The sequence below is a fragment of the Canis lupus genome, chromosome 8 (genome assembly GCF_048164855.1).
Source record: "Canis lupus baileyi chromosome 8, mCanLup2.hap1, whole genome shotgun sequence".
Classification (NCBI taxonomy): domain Eukaryota; kingdom Metazoa; phylum Chordata; class Mammalia; order Carnivora; family Canidae; genus Canis; species Canis lupus.
The window spans coordinates 69363367-69385862 of record NC_132845.1 but is presented as its reverse complement, the minus strand read 5'-3'; the positions used below and the strand labels follow the sequence as shown (position 1 = coordinate 69385862).

Here is a 22496-nt window from a genome sequence, read left to right as displayed (position 1 = left end):
GCTTCTTAAACCTCCCTGCCCCATTTCCTAGGGCACTTAATTGAATGACACTGGTGCCCCCACCCAACTCTCAGGGTCTCTCTGTTCCTGCCATCCCCACAGGCAGGTGGATGTTTCTGGTTCAGAAACTCCAGACTGTGGCCCCTGAGGGCAGAAGGCTGTTTTGCTTACTAATGTAGCCCCAGTGACAAAAACCATGCATGACACATAGTAGGTGCTCAACCAACACTTAAGTGGCCTCAGTTCAGGGGATTTGCAAGGAGATGTGCTCCTGCTCCTGTCACCAAGTGGGGAAACTGAGGCCGGCCAGACACCAGAGCAACCTGTGGGGGATCAGGACCCCAGGAGCAGAGGCTGAGCACCGGGGCAGGGATGGGCCAGGCTGGGACCAAGAGCTGGGTTGGGGGCCTAGTATCAGCCTCCCTGGGATCCTTCTGTGCCACCTGGAGGAGCCTGGCTCCCAGGCCGCTGCCTGGCTCCCTGCGGGTCTGCTTCCCCAGGGTCCGTCCCTTGGGGGGGCACTCACCGCCCTTGTCCGTCGGAGGCTGCAGGGAGTAGAGGACGCCCTGGGGGCTGTTTGGAGGGAAGGCCGGGCTGCCTGCTGGGCCAGGGGGGCCGGGGGGGCCAGGGCGCCCCATCTCTCCAGGAAGCCCGCGGGGCCCTGGCGGCCCCAAGAGCCCTGCAGTGGGAGAAGGATTCACGTGAGGGCTGGGCCTGGTGGCTGACCCCGCAGATGGGAGACAGGTTGGTGGTGGCCTGTGGACCAGGCTCCCCAGAGGCCTGTCCTGGGATGTGAGTGAAATGGCTTTCCCTTCTGGCCTGGGGAACTCGGGTACAGCTGGGTGGGAGGCAAGGGAGGCAAGGCCTTCCCCCTAGAAGAGCCTTAGCTCTGTCAGGGCGCCGAGGGTGGCAGCCAGCCCAGGCCGGCCATACACCTGCCTTCCCAGGACCTCCCTGCGGGACCCAGGGGGGATTGGGGAGCTCTCTACAGATGGCGTTTAAACAGCTGAGAACAGCCCCCAGGCCCCAGCCGCCCCACCCCTACGCCTGCACCCCCAGCTCCCGGAGCCTTCTGTTCCTCCTGCAGCCCAGGGTCAGACCAGGCCCTAAAGTCTTTGGGATGGGGTGGCAGTGGGGGTGCTGGTGGGAGGAAGCAAGCCTGGAGTCCCCCACAATGCCTATCATTCACCCCAGCAAGATCAGGGGTTATGAGATGCCTCACCTGGTCAGATAGGAGAGAACCCTCAGCCCCTTCCCCTAGTGGATAAAGTCAGATCTGGGGTGTCCTTACCAGGAGGTCCTGCTGGGCCCTTCTCTCCCGCCTGGCCCCGGTCACCTTTGGAGCCTGGTGGACCTGCAGGCCCTGGCGGTCCCGTCTGCCCCGGGGGCCCTGGGGAGAGAATGAGAGGAGCCCTGAGAACACCGTGGGCCGGGCAGCCACAGGAGACCCTGGGCCTGCCCACCCGGGCCATCTGGTAGGAGCAGAGACCTCATTACAGTTCACCAACTGTTTCTGTACCTATTGATTCCTACAATCTCCAGAGCTACTTGTCCCCATTTCACAGGTGAAGAAACTGAGGCTCAAAAAGGTATGGTCCCCTGCTCAAGGGCCCAGAGCCAGGCTGCAGAGGAGTTGGGACCCTCCCTCAGGAGTCCTGCTGTCTCTGCAAGCTGGGGGTCAGGAACTGCGCTTGTGGCAAAGAGCGCCCCAATGAGGCCTCCTCGGAGACCCCCAGGCAGCCCCGAAGCACCCTGGTGCCCAACTCACCGGCTCTCAGGGATTCCCGGGCTCACCTCGGTGTCACCATTTGTAGGGGTTGTGCCCCACCTGGTGGCCATTTCTTGGAACTGCACTGTGCCTGGCGAGGAGAAAGTGGCCCAGGAGACCCACCCAGTGCCCCTCCCAGCCTCCCTGGCTGGGGGTTTGGGACCTGGGTCCTCTGAAGGTTAGGAAGTCCCCCTTTTCTCCAGTCCCAGAAGGACTTGGAAGAAGTGGGCAGGGGCAGCTGCCTGGGTGTGAATCCTTGGGAGGTGAACCAGGGGACCCAGATTGAGATGCTCTCCACTCCCTTGAGCTCACCCCTCCTCCCACAGCCTCCAGCCCCATCAGAAGATCACAGTATCTGCTCCTCCCAGGACTGGGTGACAGATGTTCCCACTGCTGGGGGTTGTGCCCTCCCGGCTCTGCTCCCTCTCCCAACTAGACAGGCACACACGGGAAACCAGGCAGAGGACAGGCAGAGCACAGAGTGTGAGCTCAGAGCTGAGTCTGGGCAGGGGTGTTAAGAAGCTGTGGGTTCAACAGGGAGAGAGATGAGGGAGGGAGCACCACCTGCCCAGGGCTCTAGTGGGCCCGAGAATAATCAAGACAAAATGCCCCCGGATCACAGGGTGACCCCTGGGGTCATTTATCTGAGCCTTGGTTTTCTCCTCTGTAACCCCCAAGCATTATAAACTTACTGGAATGATATTAGAAATGATACCTGTACAGCTGAGGGTGATATAGAAAAATATTTATTAACCGGCACAGCACAGATACCGGCATTCAGCAACCCTAACCACTACTGTCCTAACACTGCCACCATCTCCCAGGGCACAGCCCAATGCATAGAAGCTGCAGAGAGAAAATAGTCCCGACTTCAGAATCTGCCAGGAAAGGAGCAGACCGCAGGGTGGCTTCTGTGCCCCCATTCTAGCCGGGGAGTTCAGCGAGGATCCCCCCAGGAAGGGGTGGGAGGCCATAAGCTCCCAGGAAAGCTGAGCAAGGAGGGGATGGCGAGGCTGGGGGCCTGAGGGCAGGTGCTAAGAGGCAGCGGGGGCGGGCCATGAGGACATGCACCCTGCGGCGGGGTAAGAGGGTGAGGCCTATAGCAGTTTGGATGGGGTGGGTCTGTGGGGCCAGCAGCGATCTGGCTACAGCCAACTGCTTCCACGAGGGGCTGCAGCCCCAATGGCCAGAGCTTCTATTTTTCTAAGAGAAGCTTCAAATCCTGATTTTTGTGTGAAACCCCCCAGTTTTTGAGCTGTTAGCTCAGTTTTTCAAAATACCATCTGGGGGGGGAGGGACGTTCTATCCAAAGGGCCTGCCGTGTGACCTATGGGTACAGGCCCTGGGAGACCGTGTGCTGGGACGCCGTCCCCGGAGAGGCTGGCTGGAGTCCTCCCCTGCAGGCCTCACTCACCAGCTGGGCCCGTGGGCCTTCTCCTTCGGGGCCCCGGGTGGGCGAGGGGGATGGCATCGGGGAGGAAGTCCTCGTTCCAGGGCGGCAGGGTGCTCTGGGGGACCGGCAGGTCATTGCCCGGGCCTGCGGGCTGCTCTGCTGCTTCCAGCAGGAGAACCTGAGCAGGACAAAGCAGAGGGTCAGGACCCCTGGCCAGGCTAGAGACACGCGTGCGCAGGGACACGCGCCCCCTGAGACCTGCAGCTGCCCAGGGCCAGGTGCGGGTGATCATACACACCACTGCTCCCCTTGCGGGAAGGTTCTGCTACCGGTGCCTGCCTCTTGCCACTTCAGGAGAGCCCTCCTGGACTGGAGGGCTCAAGCAGGTCACCATCGGGACATCTTCAGGCTCCCCGTACTCTCTAGAGAGCCCATCACCGTGGGGGGAGATCTGTGGTCACCCCTCTTCCCTGGCTCCTCCCACAGGAGTTACTGAAAACATACAGTGGGCCCGGCTTGGGGTGTGGTTTTTAGGACGAGCTCTAGGAAACCAAAAGGTGGCCACCTGGACCAGCATGGAAAGCTGCCCTGTTCTCTCCCCTTGACAGAGGTGGCAGGGGGGTCATAGCCTGGGAAGACCCAGGGCCTGGGCGGGGACACCATCTCCCTAATTCAGGTGAACCTGGATCCAGGCCCTAGAGGCCCCTGCGAGTCCCTGCAGTCCCCCCACGAGGTCAGCAGGGGGCACTGTGCACCAGGGATCTGAGCAAGGCAGCGGGCAGGTGCTGAGACCCTGGGTAGGCCCCCCCAGGCAGAGAGGGAGACCCCACCCTCCCCACGGCCTGCGGACACAGCCTGGCTTCCTGCTCCGCCCAGCGCGTGCCCCCAGTCTTTCCACCCTGATCTGCCCGGGGAGGAAGTCTGGTGTCTCAGGTTCCCTCCAGCTCTTGGGAGCCAGAACCCCGCATCCTGTTAGATTCCCCGACTCGCCTGGGCCGGGCCTGTGCACTTGGCCTTCCCCAGGCCTCTCCGGGTGCCCCTTGGCCTCTCCGCCCCCTGCCCCTTCCCTCGCTCCTGAGCCCCGGGAAGGTCTTGAGACTCCAGGGCCCCCTCCCCACCTCCTGGCGACCTGTCTGACCCTGCGGATTGACGGCCATCCCCTCCTGCGTGTGCCGGCAGCCCTGCCTCAGGAGAGACCACCTGGGGAGCGGGCACGGTCCCCCAGAGCCCCGCGCCCGTTATGTGCCACCTAATGGGGGAGGCGTGGGCCCTGCTGCCACAGGAGCTGGTTTGAATCCTGGCTCTCCCACTAGGAGGCCACCACTAGGTGGCCGCTGTGCATCCTCGTATGAGTGTTGGGACCTCTGGACCTCGGTTTTCCCAAAATGGGACTGACCCTATAGATCCATGAGAGAGTGGGGGCGTGCAGCACACTGTGCCCTCCGTGCCTCCTGCGATGCTGGCTGGTCACAGGGTCAAAGAGCTGCCTTCACGGCGCCCAGACCTGGGCTGGGCTGAGGTTTCATGGGTGTGCAGCCAAGGGGCCCCCTGAGCACTCCCTCCCACCAGTCCTGCCCTGTCCCTGGACCTGGGTGATCAACCGTCCCTGAGGATCCTTGGGAACAAAGTGGCACCCTGCACCAGCTCTTAGGATCTCCATCTGTGTTGGATGGGTGGACTCCTGCCCCTTGAGGCTCTAGAGACCCCCCTACCAGGCTACTTCTCTGAGCCCCTCCCCCCTCTAGTCCTTACAAGGGCCCCTGAGGCAGCTACATCACAGGTGAGGTGGAAATAGAGGCCCAGAGACTACAAGTGACTTGCCCAAGGTAGCCCAGCAAGTAGGTGTGGGGACCAGGGTCCCATGAGGTACCTGGGCCACCTCCCCACAGCTGGGCCACAGCCTTGGCTCTGGTGGAGCCTCACGGAGGCACACAGAAGGTAAGCAGCCGGCTGCCATCACACAGCAGCTTGGGGGTGGAACTTTATCGCCTGACCCTGGCATCCCCTCGGGGAGGGGAGGGTGATGATCCTGCCCCGGCCACTGAATGTCCACTGGGAAGTTCACTGGCCACGTCCATCCGAGGTTAGGGGCTATGGGGCAGTGAAGGAGTGGGGGCGCGGGGCAAGGAGACTTGGCTGTCGATGACACAGAATGGGGGGCTCAGGCCGGTGGGCTCAGTGAGGATGAGGGTACGAACTACCAGGGCCAGGTGCCCCGGGCCTGGGGACAGGACAATGGGTGAAGGCAGGAGTGGGTCCCCTGGTTCTGGTCTGGCTCCCAGGACGGTGGGATTGCCATCAGCCAGTCAGGACACGGAAGAGGGCAGGTTTAGGGGTGAAGGTGATCAATACGGGGCGCTGGGTTGAACTGCAGTGTCTCAGGGGGGCCTCCAGATGGACATATTTACCAGGCAGTAGAGGGGTGGGAGCAGCTTTGAGGGCTCAGGGGAGGGGCGCCCACTATGGGCTCCTGGGATCAGGCCCAGGTGTTCCCCTTCCCTGGCAGGGCTCCAGACCCACCCCCAGGGGACCTGACACCTGCAGCTTTGCCCCTCCCCCTTGGCTCACTTCTTTGTGGGGCACCTCCCATGCACACTCGAAGGCCCACAGAGCCCACGGACCCAGGCAGAGGAGCCCCAGCCACAGCCAAGTTAGCATCAGCTCTGGCCAGAGTCCAAGCCCTCCTGGCCTGACCATGGCCAACTTCCTGGAGAAACTGATCCCACTCCCGCTGACATGACCTCACCAGGGCGGGCAGCAGCGGGCGTAGGGACTCAACACAAGAAAACTGTACTGCAGCCAGCCTTGGAGGCCAGTGGCCTTGATGACATCACCGCGGCCTGGATGACTGGCCGAGAGGCCGCCCTCCTGCACAAGAGACCAGCTAAGTCGAGGCTTCTGTGGCCCTCACACAGAGAAACCCCCTTGGGCTCCCTTCCACCCCATGTGGCCATGTGGTCCGTGAAGTCAGAGTGTAAACCGAGGGGGAGGGGAAAGAGGAAATCAGGAAACTTTTGCCTACTGGCCTTCCACCCCGCAATCCCCCTACAGCCATTCTACGCTGTCCCAGGAAAAGAAGGTGACAGGAATCCCAGATCAGCTCCCAGGTCTGGGTCCTTTGGGAACTCAGGCACTCATGGGGTAAGGGAAGATGGAGCACACCTTGATGGCTGCCTGGCTCATGAACCCCTTATTGTGTACCTGTGGGTGTGCCCCAGAGGAGGAATCATGATTGGCCCGGTACCTACTTTCCCAGCTCGCCTGCAACGAGGAGGAGGCATATAGCCCAGTGCTGGATGATCAGACACACGAGCCTGTCAGGCTGCTTTGCCAGAGCCTGTACTTCCTGCCTTTGAACAGGTATGAGGATGTGATGTCTTGAGCTGCAGCAGCCACTTTATAACCATGAGGCACTAACCATGAGGACAAAAGCCAACTCACAAAGGAGGTGGAGGCGGAGACTGTGAAGAGCCTCAGTTCTTAAGCCACCCAAACAATCCCAAGACCACCTTCTGGTAGACTTCTTGTTGAGCAAACAACAAATGTCCTTAACGAATAGGCTGGGTGTCTGTTCCTTATAGCTGAACACGTCCCTCCTGATACACCAAAGCAGGCCTTTTGTCTGAAAGGGCAGAAGCCTCGGTTTCCAGGCTTCTGAGCTACTGCTTTCTTTTGCCAGCCCTCTGGTTTCTGACTCCCCATCTGGAGTTTGCCTGCCTGGCTCTCACTGGCCTGACCACAGCCACTGGCCCCGCTCCATGCTGTCCTGAGCCTGGCAGGCGCGTGCCTGGCCTCAGCAGAGGCTGTCTGGGCAGCTAGGCCAGATTCCGTCCCCTTCCCTCTCCAGGCCACTGCCTCTCAGGGCCCTCTGACCTGGGCTGACGAAGCTCCCAGGGGACACTCAGGCATGCTAACAGGTAGGTACACAGCTGGAAGGTGATCCAGAGAAGAGACAGAAACTGAGACAGGAATCACCCATCCCTGACCTGGGAATCTGGAAGGAGGGTGGTGGCAGCCACCTCTCTGCACACCCCAGACTCAGACTACCTTCCCCCCACCTCTGCACCGAAGCTTACCCCTGTAGACCCACCCCGACACAGCCTGGTGAGGGGCAGCAAAGTGACTCCTGTTTCCATTCCACGGGGCAGCAGACTGAAGCCCAGAACTGAGCAGGGACCTGGTGAGGCAGAGCCATTCCTGGGCAGGAACCCTACCGCGGGCTCCTCCAACACATCCCGCTGCCCCTACCCCCCACCCCCGGGGTCTGCAGAGGGGTCACGACCCTCACCGCAGGGTCAGGGGCAAGCCTCACGCCCGGCCTGCTGTCGGGGCAGAGCGAGGTGTCAGGGTGGGAGGACAGGGAGGAGCTGCACCAGGCAGGAGGGCGGGGGCCAGGTGGGCGGAGGACAGTTAGCACAGTGCCAGTCCTCCCACAGAGCTGCGACTTTTAACACCCCGACATGCTGGGCCGGGGCCAGGGCAGGCTGTCGCTTGACACTGCCAAACCACTCGGAGCCTCAGGTGTCTGGAAAATGTCCTTCGGGACAGCTGGCTTGGGGACCCCTCCTTTTTTTCAAATCTCGGGTGCCCCAGAATCTTCCACAGCACCCCCCAGCCCTCCCAGGGCTTCCCCAGCCCCAGCTTTCTCATGTGGGAGTGTCTGTTTCCTGAAGGCTTCCACCCCCATGCCCCGCAGAGCCACTGACCCCAAGCAGAGGACGGGGCCCCCCATCCCCAGCCTGTGCCCAGGAGTGTGGGCTGCTGCCTCCCCCCCCCGCAGATGGGCTTGGGAGGCCATTCATACCCCGGAACTTCTCATGCCGTGTGCTCTGCACGGGCATCTCCCACACACCTGTGCCTCCATCGGGAAGATGGGGACCCCAATGTGGCATAGGTGATAACACAGAGCCTCTCCTCTGTCCAGTGCTGGATCGTTTTCCCAAGCCGGGTCCCACAGCCACATCATCCGAGGCCTCGGCTGCCCTTTACTCCAGCAGGTACGTTGCACAAACAAGGAGGTGGAGGTGGGAGCTCGGGCGAGAGCCACCTAGTTGGTGGGTGGCAGTCCCACTTCTTTCTGACTCCAAGTGACAGTCACCGGCAGCCCCCATCCCACTGGGCAGATACCCTCATGGTCAGGCTTTCAAGGCAAGAGGCAGGGCCAAAGGGAATGTCAGGTTGGAGGGGGCTGTGAGTGTGTGTGTGTCTACATGTATATCCATATGTGTGTGTGTCTGTATGTGCACGTACGTATGTCTTGGTGTGTCTATGTTTGTGTGTTTTCCTGTGTGCTCGTGTATATGTGTCTTATGTATGTGTATCTGTGTGTGTCTGTATGTCTGTGTGTGTGTCCATATGTGTCTTACGTGTGTGTCTCTATGTGTGTATGAGTATGTGTCTACTGGGAAGACCTGCCCGTCGGGTTTTTCTGAGCAGGGACTTTAACTTCTGGACCTGCTCAGTGGTCTTGCTGGGTTGGGGGGGTGTCTCTCAGGTGACCTCAGTGCTCTGTCCTCTCCCTGGCCTCCCTGCCAGCAGGCCATGCTCATATGCTCCTACGCTCAGACGCTCCTCCTGGGCCAGGCGACTCCAGTGGTCCCTTGCCCCAAGAGGCTCCTCAGATATGAAAGGGTACAGAAACCCCGGGCCCAGGCCTGTCCTTCACCAGGCTCCCTGGGATGTGAAAGGAGAATAGGGCTCGTCCCCAGTCAGGGTCTGGCCCGCGGACCCCACAGCGTTGGCTTCTTCCTGCAGGCACCTGAGACTCTCCACCAGGGCTTTCTCTGGCCACAGGAGCTATTTCAGCAGGTACGTGAGACAACGGACATGATGTGACAAGGGGGCACAGCCCAGAAGTGTCTCCTGCTGATGGATGGTAGAGACTGCCAGCTTCCTCGCCCTGGCAGCTCTGTCCCAAGCATGCTCTGCACTGTCTCTCGGAGGGGTCAGATGGCACAGAGCCCCGGCGTCCAGGAGGGTGACCTGGCTGCTACCACACCTGCACCTCGCATATCCTTCCCTTCTTGGACTTACTACCTTTTTTTTTTTTTTTCAAGATTTCATTTATTTATTTGAAAGAGAAAGACAGAGACAGTGAGAGAGAGCACGAGAGAGGAGGAGAGGGAGAAGTAGGCTCTCTGCTAGGAGGGAGCCAGATGTGGGCCTCGATCCCAGGACCCCGGGATCATGACCCTAGTGGAAGGAACTGACTGAGCCACCCAGGCTACTCCAATAAATTACTTGTCCTTTATTCAGTTCTTCTGCCTTTGAGGTGACCCAGGCCGCCGCCTGATGTAGACAGGGCGAAAGCTAACAGGTACCCGGCAGCTCCTCCTCCATAGGCTTGTTGGTGCTCAGCCTTGTGTGCCAGACAGGGAGGAAGAGGAGGAGCCAGGTTTGGGGGCAGCAGCTGTGGGGGTACAGGGGCTCCTCCTCTTTCCACTGAGGGGTCAACCTCTGGGCATCCAGCCCCCCAGTCACTGGGACTCACACCCAGACCGGCCTGCTGTCTGAGACTTCCAGATTTCTGGCTCTCCCCACACCCCTTCCCGACCCCACGAGGTTGGCGCAGCCCAGAGAAGGCTACCCAGAGCCACTGAGACCCCAGCAGCACCCAAGCTCGAGACCAGGCTACTCGGGCCCACTGGCCTCCCTAGGGCTGGGCTCTCTCCCCAGCCACGGCCAGCAGGTACCTGATGCGGGACCCTCACACACACCCGCCAGCTCCCTAGGCCGGGCGCCCCAGGCCATCTGACCTTGGCCTCCAGCGTGGTTAGCCGCTCACTCATGTCGCTGAGCCGGGTACAGTTCATGCATTCTGAAAGAGAAGGGTGAGAATGGAGTGAGAGCAGGTGAGGGCAGCAGCCACCAGAGTAGCCTCTCCGCAGGCCGGCAGGCCAGGAGCTCCTGGATCAGCTTTCCTGAAGACCACTGCCCAGCCTTTAGAGCCTTATCTTCAGTGCCTCTTCCTCCAGGCAGCCTGCCTGACCTCTGAGCTGCCTCTTTTCTGAGCACAGCACACTCTACTGTCCGTTTATTCAGCAAAGCGTCCGAGCCAGCCCTGAGCCAGCACCAGATGCCTCCTTGGCCTTGGAGTGCCATGAGGGTGGGGTCTTTGTCAATTTTATTTGCCTACAAATCCCAGGGCCTGGCACAAAGTAGGAGCTCAAAAAAAAAAAAAAAAAATCCAGTAACTGATAAATAGGTGGTAAAGGGGATGTGTTCTCTTTGAGAACTTGTCTGGGGAGGGGGAAGGGCAAAGAGGTACAGGCTGGCAAGGGCTGCGCTAGGGCTGTAAGAACAGAATGTGCAAAAGAGTATCATGGGGCAGCAGCAATGCTAATTTGGGGTCAGGGGAGGCAGTAGTCAGGGAGGACATCCTGGAGGCAGGGGTATCCAAGGCGAGGCCTGAGGGATGCGCATGACTGGCTGGGTGAGGAAAGAGGCTGAGGTCTGGAGACAAGCGAGACCAGGGGAGGGTCTGGCAGCAGCCTGTCAGAATCAGAGCAAACCGGGGATCCCCCGCAGCCCCCACAAGCGGTGGGCTGGGCCCTAACACCAGAGGCCTGGCGGGGGAGCTCTGGGCAGTGTCCCAAGGCCAGTGGGCAGCTGTTGCAGGGGCTGAACGTCAAGGTCAGATTTGCATTTTTAAAAGCTCACTGTGGCAGCAGCAGGTGCCGTGGGCAGGCGTGGGAGGGACTGGAAACCGGAAGGCCAATTGGGAGCCCAGGGACGGTTAACTCCCCAGGCATACATCTCCCTGGGCTACAATTATCTATTTATGTCTGTCTGCCCTGGGGACCGGAGCTGTTTAAAGAGTAAATAGACGGTTCAAAGCTGTTCTAAAGAGCTTTCATCGCTCCAGAAGTCAAGGGATGCCTAAATCCCTCCCTCTGTTCAAAGCCTGACCTTCCAGGAACCTCATTCTGGGCCAAATGGACACGGAGGTATCAGGGTAACTCAGTAGGTCCCACTTGGTGTCCTGGGGGCTGACCATCAGAGGCCCTGGGACTGCATGGAGGCCTGAAGCTCACCAGCAGTGTCCACAGCTGCCCCCCATCAGCACCCCCATCCTTGGAGAGCTCCCCAACTGCATCCCCGAAAGTAAATCCCCTCATTAATGTTTGTGGGCTGCAGTGGCGATTGAGACATGGGGGGACGGAGGGCTAGGGGTCTTAGGACCGTGGTTCAGGCTGCATCCTCCACAGGGGTGCCGGGCCTCAGGGCAGGGGGCCCGTCTGTTCGCCAGCCCTCGCTGGGTTCACAAGACATGCTATGCGGGCTGGCACAGGCCCCGTTCACCCTCATGTCCCTCCCCGGCTCCCCTGGGCTGGGCCCAGTCAGTGGTTTATAAGCATATTTTAAGAACAGAACTCTTTTCCCCCCTCAATAAAACCTTGTCTGTAACTCCGATACATAAAACAGATCAGAGACTGAGGCATAAACACTGAAGCTTCCAAACAACTCGAAGAATGTATACAGGGCAGGACTTCACCAAGGACCAGCAAGAGAGGGGGGTGGTGCTGAACCCACATGGTTCCCCCTCATTTCACCCAAGAAAGGGTGGTGAAGAAAGGAAAAGCGATAAAAATCCACAAAGCAGGGCGCCTGGGTGGCTCAGTGGTTGAGTGTCTGCCTTTGGCTCAGGGCGTGATCCCGGGGTCCTGGGATCCAGTCCCACATCAGGCTCCCTGCATGGAGCCTGCTTCTCCCTCTGCCTGTGTCTCTGCCTCTCTCATGAATAAATAAAATCTTTAGGAAAACAAAAACAAAAACCAGACAGCTCAGGATTCTCAGGCCTTAAAATAAGCCTTTAATGGAAAGACAGAGACCAAAACAAATCAGGTCCCACTCACCCACCCACTGCCCCGACCCCATTCATCTAGCCACCCACCACTCATCCCCCACCTACTTACCCTCGTCCCCACTCCCTCCCTCCACCCCTGTGCCTCCCCAACCACCCTCTCATCCACCTGGAGGCGCCATTGCTGCTCAGGGATCCCTTGGTGACCCTGTGCTGACACTGATGAGGTGGAGGGCAGGGCATAATGAATGAGGATGCCTGCCCTTCGAGCAAAGGCCCAGGAACCTTCCCCTAGCAGCCATGTCTTTCGGTCTTACGGGGGAGCAGGCGTTGGCTCTGCAGGAGTACGGGCCTGAAGGACTGTGAAAAGTGACTTTACTGCCTGAGTCCCAGGCCCCATCCAGGACCAGAGGGCACCACTCCACCCTGGGGACCGGCAGCAAGAGCAGGAGGCAGGACAGATGTGGGGGAGCTGTGAACTAGAACCCCAGCCTGGCCCAGTGAACATTCCAGAGGCGTTTAGGGGCTGTGAACAGAGCATTTCCAGGGTCTGAGGCAACAAACAGGACTCTGCAGGGGAGAAGGTCTGGGGAGGGAGAGGTGAGCCTCAGGCTCTCGCAGGAACCTATTTCTGGAAAGTATGTTGGGCCTGGGCCCAGTTTGCTCTGGCACCGGGCACCCCTCTTGGCCGGTGAGGTGCGGCTTGGCTGGCAGCGGGCACGGGGTGGGGGGGTCCAGTTTCCCAGCCACAGAGAGGCCCAGGAGGCCCAGCCAGCAGGCAGGGTTGAGGCTGCCAGCTTGGCCTCCCCGTGCCACCTGCCTGGGCAGGCGCTGAGACCAGGCGGGTTTTATGGTTCCCCTGGCATTCTGTCATCGACAAGCAATTATATTATGTTTGTTTAAATTTTTCTAATGATTCAGGGGAGCAGTGGGGACCTAGAAATGGCACTGAGGGTGCTGAATGGCTCAGTGAGCAGATCGGGCCCTGCCCACTGGCTCTGGTTCTTGGTTTCCTCTGGCTAAGATGAATGCTCCAGCTTCCCAAGATCCGGAGGGATTCCCATGATCCCAGCGCCCTCCCCAGCACACACAGGCCCATAAGTGCCCAGGGCTGCAGCACATTCCTGGTGATGCAGGAGAGTGTGCCTATGACTCTTTGCCAATATGTGTGTATTGAAGTGTGAATGTGCCAGGCAAACCAGTGTGTGTGTGTGTGAGCGAGAGGAGGGAGGACTCACTGCTTGGTGTGGTCAGTGGAAAGAGAACTATAAGGCCACTAACCCACTGTGAGCCTAGAGAGGGCCTCATCTGTCCTCTCTGCCCCTCTGTTTTCTCATCTGTAAAAAGGGTCTATACTGGATCAGCTCCAAGGGCCTGAAGTTCCTGGTCTCTTTGCTTCTGCCATCTGTGCCCCTGCCCCCCCGACTCTCCTGCTGGGCTCTGTACACCCACTGTAGGACAGAACATCTGCTAATCCCCTTGCCGTTTTCCTTCAGCCAGTACGGCTCCTGGTGATGGCTCTGTGTCTAGAATTCAGGACCCAGCTCCCAAGTGAGGCTGACTCTCCAGGCCTGGGCCCAAAGGGGGACCTTGCCAATTGCAGAGAAATCGAGAGGCCAAATGAGACCACTGTGAGCTGGGGTCATAAGACCCTGATAGGGAGAGCCAGGGCACACAGGTGGCCCTGTCCCCAGACACCTGGCCCCTTCTGTGAGAGGTCTGAGAGATGGATCCACAAGAGGGGACACGTGCAAGGTGGATGTCACCAGAAGGCCAACCCCAGCAGAGTGCAGTTGGAAGAGAGCCCTAAAATCCCCCTGTTATAAGAAAGCTCCAGGGAGGTCCGTGGGGTCAGATGCTATGGGGATGGGGGCAGGGCTGGCCAGGTGTGTTCACAAGGGACCACAGGAATGAGGAGGTCCTAAGTGGCCTCAGTTTCCCTTGACAAGAGCTGGGCTGGGCCTAGCACAGATATGACTGGTACCCTTCTATCTTACTATCCTTGAGGTCAGCCCTGTTCTACCCAAGAGTCCAGTCTTAGGTCACACATTCTTTTGGTGCCTCCCTCCTTTCCCACGGGGGCCATGTAGGACCCTCCTCTACTGGTGAGACTTTGGTCACCCCACTCAGCTGGAAACTGCTGTAGGGTGAGGGGGAGTCCTTGTCTTCAGTAGGCCCTGGTTTCTTTTGCTTTCTCACTCACACCCCGCTGCCAGCTAGGCCACACCCCTCCAGTCAGGCCATGCCCCTCAGCTAGGTCACAGCCCCTCCAGCCAAAGAGACAAGATCAGGATGTGTGGTGACTTTGGGAGGGCTGCAAACTCCTGCAGCCCGAGCCCGTTCAGCATCCGGTGTCTGACTGTTAAATATGCATCAAGAGCCTCTAATGCAAAAGACAAAGTCCAAAACAACAAACAGGAAAAAAGCAAACTCAGAAAATAGAGATAATAAGCAGACAGAAAAAGACTTCAAAAAACAAACCAAAACTCCAAAGTCCTTAGAGACAGGAGATGATACCACATCCTGAAATCTTTGTGTCAGCCCATGAGGGACCCTGTCTTCCCTCCCACCTACAGAGGAGGAAGTGGACATGCAGTGAGTAAGGGGTTGAGCAGGGATGGATGTTGGAGTGTCTGCTCTCAGCCCCCAACCCCTCACCTTTACAAGATTCTTTCTGCCTGGCCTCACACAGGCAATCTGCCTAAACAGACCTCGTACAGATCCCTGGCTTAAGCTCCTATGACAGGTAGGGGTCTAATTTGCCAGGAGGAAGATGGGGGTCCGGGGTGGAGGGAGCAAGCTAGCTGCAGGCTGGAGCTCCAGAATCTATCGAAGGTCTCCACTGGGCTGTGGGCCAGCCCCATGGAGAACAGAGAGGCTCTGGTAGCACCTGGACCTAGGATATCACCTTTCCAGTTAACTTCTAGGGAGCTGCATATCCAGGTAATCATAGACACATTGGATTTCCTAAGCCACTTACCCTAAAAGGAAAGACGGAGAGGGCAAGGCCAGGCCAAAGGGGGAACCTACCCTGTGCTTCCCTTATACTTGCCAGTGCATGCCGGAGCAAAGAACCCCATCGGGGGCCAGGGAGCCTACGGGTTGGATCAAGCTGTGGCTGCATGCCAGGCCCAGCCCTGGGGCTCATGGGCAGGACAGAATAATTAAATTCCATCCTTTTGTAGATCAGGGATCACAGAGAAGGCAAGATTTTTCAGGAACTTCTGCCAAGACTTTTATTGAAGAATAATTGAGTTCCTTCTTAGAGAGGGGGAGCCTCACATGGGTGTCCTCACGGTGGAAACAGAAATCCCCAAGGAGCCGACAGCACTGAAGCTTCTCAGAACACAATCGCAGCCAGCCATCTCATCCCCTGTGGGCATCCACATTCGCAGCCCCTGCACTGCAGTACTTCCTGGTGATGTACAGAATTACCCCATGGGCAAAAGGGACAATGCTGGTGAGTGAAATCGATTCACCAGTGTTTACCAGGCACCTACTGGCTTAGAGAAAGAAATACCTGGGCATATTGCCCTCCTTCTGTGAGTGAGAAGGATGAGATTCAGAGAGGTTCAGCAATGTGCACAGCTTGTCAATCAAAGGCCAGAATTAGAACCCAGGACTTCCCTTCCCATGAAGCCATGGTGGCCTGGGCTATGGTACCCTGGCTGGAGCAGCAACTTTCAATGGATATGCACACAGTGTCAGGACCATGGTTAAGCTTGGGCAAAGTCTGTGACTTCTGCACCTCATCACTGCTGACCAGGCTGACCAAATCTGTCTTCCACCCTCTCTACTTCCATGTCTAGCCCAGAGTTCAAGGTCAACGAGTCTTGACCTTGAACCATGTGGACCATGGCTGGACCACGCCCCCAACCTTTGGTGTGGAAAGGCTGCACCTTTCCCCCAACAAAATCTAAAGAGGAATAATTAGAATTATTAAGTTACTTTAGCAAGATTGCTTGAATATGGTTTACAAAAATCAACCGCACTTCTATGTACTGGCAATAGACAAATAGAAAATGAAATTTTATAATGACATCTTTCACAAAAGCATCATAAAGTTATCAAATTACTGAGGAAAAAATCTACTGAAAACTATAGAACATCACTGAGAGGAATTTAAGAACTAAAGAAATGGAAAAACATACTATGCTCATGGATTGGAAGACCTGATATCATAAATATGTTCATTCTCTCCAGTTGACCTATAGAGTCAATGCAATCCCATACAAAACGTCAGAAGGTTGCGTGTGTGTGTGTGTGTGTGTGTGTGTATGTGTAAAGTGGCAGATGAGTTCTGAAATGTATATGAAAACACAAAGGTCCAAGAATATCCAGGGCAATCTGGAATAGAACAAAAGGGGAAGACGTATACTTCTTTAAATTGAGAACTTTAAAATTGAGACCTACTTTAAAACTATAGTAACTGAGAAACTGTAGTATTAGTGCAAAGATAGACTCATGTTTATAGTCACTTCATTTATGAAAAAAAATGAAAGCAGTACCATAGAGAAAGGGCAGACTTTTCAATAAACAGTGCTGGGTCAAGTGGCTATCCAAATGGAAAAGAAAAATAAAAGAATTGGACCCTGCCCTCTACCCCTGGGACACCTGGGTGGCTCAGTCAGTTAAGTGTCGACTCTTGATTTCGACTCAGGTCATGATCTCAGGGTCATGAGATTGAGCCTTGCATTGGGCTCCCCTTGACCATGGAGCCTGCTTAAGATTCTCTCTCTCTTCCTCCGTCTGCCCCTCCTCCCCATGCACGTGTGCTCTCTTTCTCTAAAATAATAAATAAATAAATCTTTAAAGAAAAAAATGCCACACCACACGTGAAAGTTGTTTCCAGATATACTGTCAATCCAAATGCAAAAGGTAAAACACAAAGAAAAAAAGGTAAAATATAGCTTTTAAAAGAAGCCATGGGCAACTACCTTCATGACGAGGGAATACAGATTTCTTCAACAGGACACAAAAAGCACTAATGTTAAAGAAGACTTTGCCAGAGCACACAGCATTAAAATTAAGAATTTAGGGATGTCTGGGTGGCTCAGCGATTGAGCATCTGCCTTTGGCTCAGGGCGTGATCCTGGGGTCTGGGGCTCAAGTCCGGCATCAAGCTCCTTGCAGGGAGCCTGCTTCTCCCTCTGCCTATGTCTCTGCCTCTCTCTCTCTCCGTGTCTCTCATGAATAAATAAAGTCTTTTCAAAAAATTAAGAATTTATTTTCATCACAAGAGAACGAACAGGCCTACCACCAAGTAGAAGAGGATTCTCGGAATACATATCTCCACAAAGTAAGATATCCAAAAGGGCAATAATCATATGCAGAGGAGCTCAACTCATTAGCTATATCAGAAAATGCAAATTAAACCACAGTGTGGCACTCCCACACCCCCACTGGAATGGCTAAAATTAAAAAGACTAATGATGCCGAAGTTACCGAGCATGGAAACCACGGGAATTCTCAGACAGTGTCCCCGGTGTGTCCATGATATAATCACTTGAAAAGACCATTTGGCAGTTTCTAATAAGGCTGAGTGGAAGCAAATCCATCCCTAGGTACGTATCCAACAAAATGAATAAATACTTTCACCAAAAAACATGTGCCGGAATGTTCCCTGCAGCATTGTTCCTAATAACCCCAAATTATAAATAACCCAAATTCCATCAGTGGATGCCTGGATCAACTGAATATTCACAAAGTGGAGCAGTCCACTATAATAAGTGTGTGCAAGCCACATGCAGCCGTGGGGGTGAGCCTCACAAAGATAATGCTGGGTGAAAGATGACAACCCCAACGAGCACACATTGTGTGATTCCATTTTTCTTGAACTTCCAACACAGGCAACCAGCTCTGAGCACTAGCATGCAGGTCAGCCGTTACCTTGGGGAGGACACTTATGGGAAGAGGCAGGTGGAGGGCCTCAAAGGTGATGGAACTGTTCTCTTTCTTGAGGTGGGTGCTGGGGCACAGATGCAGTCCACTTGTGAAAAACATGTCATGCTGTTCCGCTCGTCCTAAACCGCCAATCTGACATGTCACCCTTCAATGCTTCCCATTGCCCTGAGGACAAACCCTGCCAGTGTGGGCTACTTGCCATGCTCTGAGTACGCAAACCCTTCTAGGCCTTTGGTCTTTGTTTGTCTTATTATTACATCTAGAAATGGCTCCCATTCTACTCCTTTGATCAGCTAATTCCTACTTAAGCACCTCCTCCTCCAGGAAGCCTTCCATGACCACTCCAGGCAAATTCTGGCTCCTGCTTTCCCACAAATATCCATGGGCCCTGTACACATCTTGCTTGTGGCACTCAGCTCCCCTTGGGTGGGGATGGCCTTTTGTGTACCCCTCCTACCCTGTGGGTTGTACACCCCTTGAGGGCAGGAGCCACGTCTCATCCATTCTTGTATTCTAGGAATAGGAGGCAGGCCTATAGCCCTGTCACAGGGGACTATCCTCTCAGGAGGTAAGCAGAACTAGAAGGGGACCCCCAGCTCACCATCCAGGGCGCCTGCCCTGGAGGATCTCAGTGGGACCAGGTGGGAGGGGAGGGGGCCGCTCTGTGGCTGGCTCTCCCAGGCACACTTGACAGGTCTGTTCTGGGAGCTTCCTCACTGTACGTGGCAAGTGCTGTTTTCCATTTCAAGTCCCAAGAAAACAGAAAGGGATTTAAGGTATAGGTGAGGAAGACATTTTGATGCTGAAGTTCATTTCATTCTGGCTTGCAGAGGGTCTGGCCCATGTGGTGCAATGCAGGCCATAGTAACAATAAAAAAAACTGGCAACTCATGTTCACGGAGCATTTACTGTGTGCCAGACGCCCTTCAAAGGGCAGACGTTGTGCTGAGGAATTCCTTGTCACCTAAGTTCGTCTGATTCCTACAAAGCTGATGAGATAGGAACCACCATTATCTCCATTTTGTAGATGAGGAAACCAAGGCACAGAGAGGTTGGGTAGCTTGCCCAGAGTCACACAGCTAGTAAGTGGCAGAGCCCAGATTCCCATCGAGGCAGTCAGGGAGTGGCTCCTGGCTCCTAAGCTGTACCCTGGCCTGCCTCAGGCCCTGGCCTGAGAGAGGTCTGAGGTCCCAGGGGGCTTTCTCCTGGATCCCACACTGCAGTGCTCTGAAATTCCTCCAGACGCCACCCTAGCCCCTCATCCTGGCTGAGACCACCATGCCATTTCCTTTCTGAAACATTAGGGCCTTCGACTTCTGTGGGGAAACAGCAGGAATTAAATAAATGCATTTCTTTAAGAAATGAGATCCCTCCTACAAGTACCTTATGTCCCTTTGCTATATAGGGGCTGACATATTCTCTTTGTTCTCCCCCAGAGGCCCCAACTAACAAGATAACCAAGCTGGCAGTGGCTTAGGTTGGGGGCTGCTGAGCCAGAGGGGCTGGTGCCTGCGTGGCTGGCTCGGGGTAGCATCAGTGGCTCCAAGAGGGTCAGGGCAGGAAGGGGTGAGGCGGGAGGCCAACCCACATGTTCCTCACCCAGTAATGCAGCCCATAAATGCAGACATGTAAGAATCTGCACGTGAGTATGTGTGTGTGCACGTGTGTGTGCGCACGTGTTTGTACACCCAGGGGGTCTACAGGGGAGTGTCTGTGCATGTTGCTTATGGGCACGTTGCACATGTATCTGTCTGTCTGGTCCATTTCTGAGGCACGGGTGGAAGCCTGGAAACATTCCCCATCTATACAGAGCCTGGTGGTCTGCAAAGCTCTTTTACACCTTTGGTCTCACCTGGTACCTATGTGGCAGGAGAGTACCCACAATCCATGGTCCCAACCTACACCTGTACAAAGGGCAGCTCAGAGAGCAGAGGAGGCTTTCCCAGGTCACACAGAGCTGTGACAAAACCCTACTATCAGGGCGCCTGGGGGGCTCAGTTAGTTAAGTGGCCGACACTTGATTTAGCTCAGGTCATGATCTCAGGGTCATGAGATCGAGCCCCCTGTTGGGCTCTGTGCTGGGCGTGGAGCCTGCTTAAGATTCATTCTCCCTCTCTCTCTCTCTGCCCCTTCCTCCCACTCTCTCTGTCTCAAAACAAAAAAACCCAGTGTCACCGATAGGAGGCCAGGGGCCCTCCCGCCCCACCTACCTCCCTCATGGCAACTCCAGGAAAAGGAACCCAAAGGAGCAACAAGAGATTACAGGACAAGGGGCTGCAGGCCCCTGCTAGCAGCCCACCAGCTACCAAGGCCAGAGGCCAGTCCCCGCTGTGTGAGCATGTGCCCCTGACGGGCCAGAAGTGGGGTCTGCTCTGCGTCCTCGGGCAGGGCACAGCCCTCTCTGGGCCTCCCCTGCCCGTGGGTCAGACGCAGGGATGTTGTCTGTAACCGCAGCCAGAAGGCCATCAGCTGGCCACCCCCTCTCTCTTTCTCTCTCTCGTGGGCAAAGGAGCCAGGCTTTGCTTCCTGCGAGCTGACGGACCCCATCAGGGCTCCTTCTCAGGCTGCTCTGGAGATACGTGATCCCATGTGAAGCATCCCATGTGCTGGAGAGGCTGCTTGACTGCTGGCTGGGTCTCGGGCATCTCAAACTCCAGGTGAGGAGTGGGGGGCCCCGTTCCATCTCAGCTCAGCCGCTCCCCATCAGGGGGACCCTTGAAAAACTGAGACAATAGTTCCTGCCCTGTGAGGCCAGGCCAGGCTTTTGTCCCTGCCCTTTGGACAGTGGCCTCCAGAGACAGAGGTGACAAAGCTGCCCCAGGCCCTGCAGGCAGGAGCAGGAACCAGATCAGAGACACTCCAAAACCTGCAAGGTCAGGTACCTGTGGGCTCTCAGCTGGTGGGGTGAGGTCCCTGAAGCAGGGGGTACTTGGATGAAGGCAGTTGTGCCACCGTTTGCTCAGTGGAGGGACTTCAGGTCGTCCAGGGATGTCCCTCGGGACACAAAGGGATTTCATGACCACAAAAAGAAGTGGTCCAGTCTTCCCTCGCCCTGTTCTGTCGTCTGGGGTCAGGGATTTGGTGGCTTCTCTTGAGCGCACTCTGAGCTTCGTATCGTTAATCCGACGTTATTGTTTGAAGTGTTGACTCTTTTTCCCTCCTCCAGAAACAGACTGTAAATATCTGTGGGGTCTCACGCAGCTGGCAGATGGCATCGCCTGGGCCTGAAAGATGATAGCAAGCACAGCCGAGGGAGACGAGCTCTGTGACTGCTGGTCCATGTGACACCTAGAGTCAGTACTGCCATTGTTGTGTGTCACTGGGAAAGAATCCTTTTTAAGGAGATGCCAAGCCCTAGGTCAAGGGTCAAGGGCCATAAAGTGAAGCTGGCTGACCAAGGGGCTTCCGGACCATGGAGTGGGGGTGGGGATGGGGGGGTTGTAGGGGTTGTAGGGGGTGGGGACTGTCGTCTGACTCTGCCCAGGGGCTTCTGAACTCCTGCGGGTGGTGAGCAGCACCCACAGCCTGGAGCTGGAGTGGGGCCTTCCCTACTGGGCACTGGTCAGGGCTCAGGATGAAACAGATAAGGTGTCCAAAAGACAGCAAGACAGCAAGAAGGGGGTGGAGCTTCTTTGGTCGTCAGGGCTCTCGGAGGGAAATGACAGCAGAGTTCTATGAGCTGACAGTTGTCACTGGTCTGTCCCCAGGTGGCGGGATTGGATGGGGCAGTGAACTGGGGGAGGAGCCCCAGCAGAGCGGAAGGAGACACAGGAGAGCAAGAACTGAACAGATCCCTCCCCCACTTCGGGGTGCCTCCTCTTCCAAAGGCAAGGTGGAGGCCCAAGACGGCTCGGCTTTAAATCAGGGTTCAGTGGGCTCCAGCTGTGGCCTCGGTCTTCTCTATCTGCCTCATGGTGCTGTTTAGGGGAGCCAGGAGGTGAACATGGGGCTCTTCCTGCGGCTTCCTGAGGCCAGATCCCAGGCTGGAGGGACCCCAGGCCTGCCCTCATGTTGGAGAAGTGCTTGAAGCAGTTTTCAGATGCTTTTTGAAAGGAAGAGGTCTTTTTCCAACACACACAATTGTTTCTGGGACCTTAGAGACAGAGAAGCTGCTCTGCCTGCCGGGGGCAGGGGGGCACAGAAGCAGCTACCTCCGGCCCCTGGGCTCACGGCAAGAGGTGGACGGGAATTGGTGTTCTGACTTCTGGTGCTCAGACATCCAAGGGGGGGCTCACGTGAGGAGGCCCATCCCGCAGCGTCTGGGGCTAACATACTTCTGCCCCCTTCCCCACACACCCAGCTCTCAGGGGCCACCATCCACTGGTCAGCTGCCACCTTCACCGCTCCTGGCCAGGAATAGGTCTGGCTGGAGCCCTGGGCCACCTGCTCTCCGGTCACGACATGGGGAGGAGGCCAGGAAAGAGGAGCTGGTAGGTGACAAGACTCCTGGCTCTCTCTTGAGGGGGTCAAATCTGGAGGGCCTGTCCTAGCAGGAGGCGGTTTCCATGGCAACTAGGGGACCACTGGGTAAGGCCCCTCCCCTCACCAAGCAGAGACTTTCACTGAGGACGGATCAATTGGCTGTATTCTTCAGCCTGGAGGATCACTCAGATATGATCTGGTTCTTT

The 22496-nt window shown here is 56.6% G+C and overlaps 1 protein-coding gene across 9 annotated transcripts in view; it reads right to left on the bottom strand.

Annotated features, from left to right (window-relative positions):
* COL26A1 (collagen type XXVI alpha 1 chain) overlaps window positions 1-22496 on the bottom strand; it is a 197534-nt gene that overhangs the window by 45856 nt on the left and 129182 nt on the right. For all 9 annotated transcript variants that reach the window (XM_072837339.1, XM_072837336.1, XM_072837333.1 and 6 more), the window contains exons 4-7: window positions 9917-9978; window positions 3183-3339; window positions 1292-1390; window positions 527-679 (exon numbers count right to left, since the gene is read on the bottom strand). In XM_072837339.1, the coding sequence (XP_072693440.1) occupies window positions 527-679; window positions 1292-1390; window positions 3183-3339; window positions 9917-9978 (471 nt within the window). The remainder of the gene's footprint in view (window positions 1-526; window positions 680-1291; window positions 1391-3182; window positions 3340-9916; window positions 9979-22496) is intronic.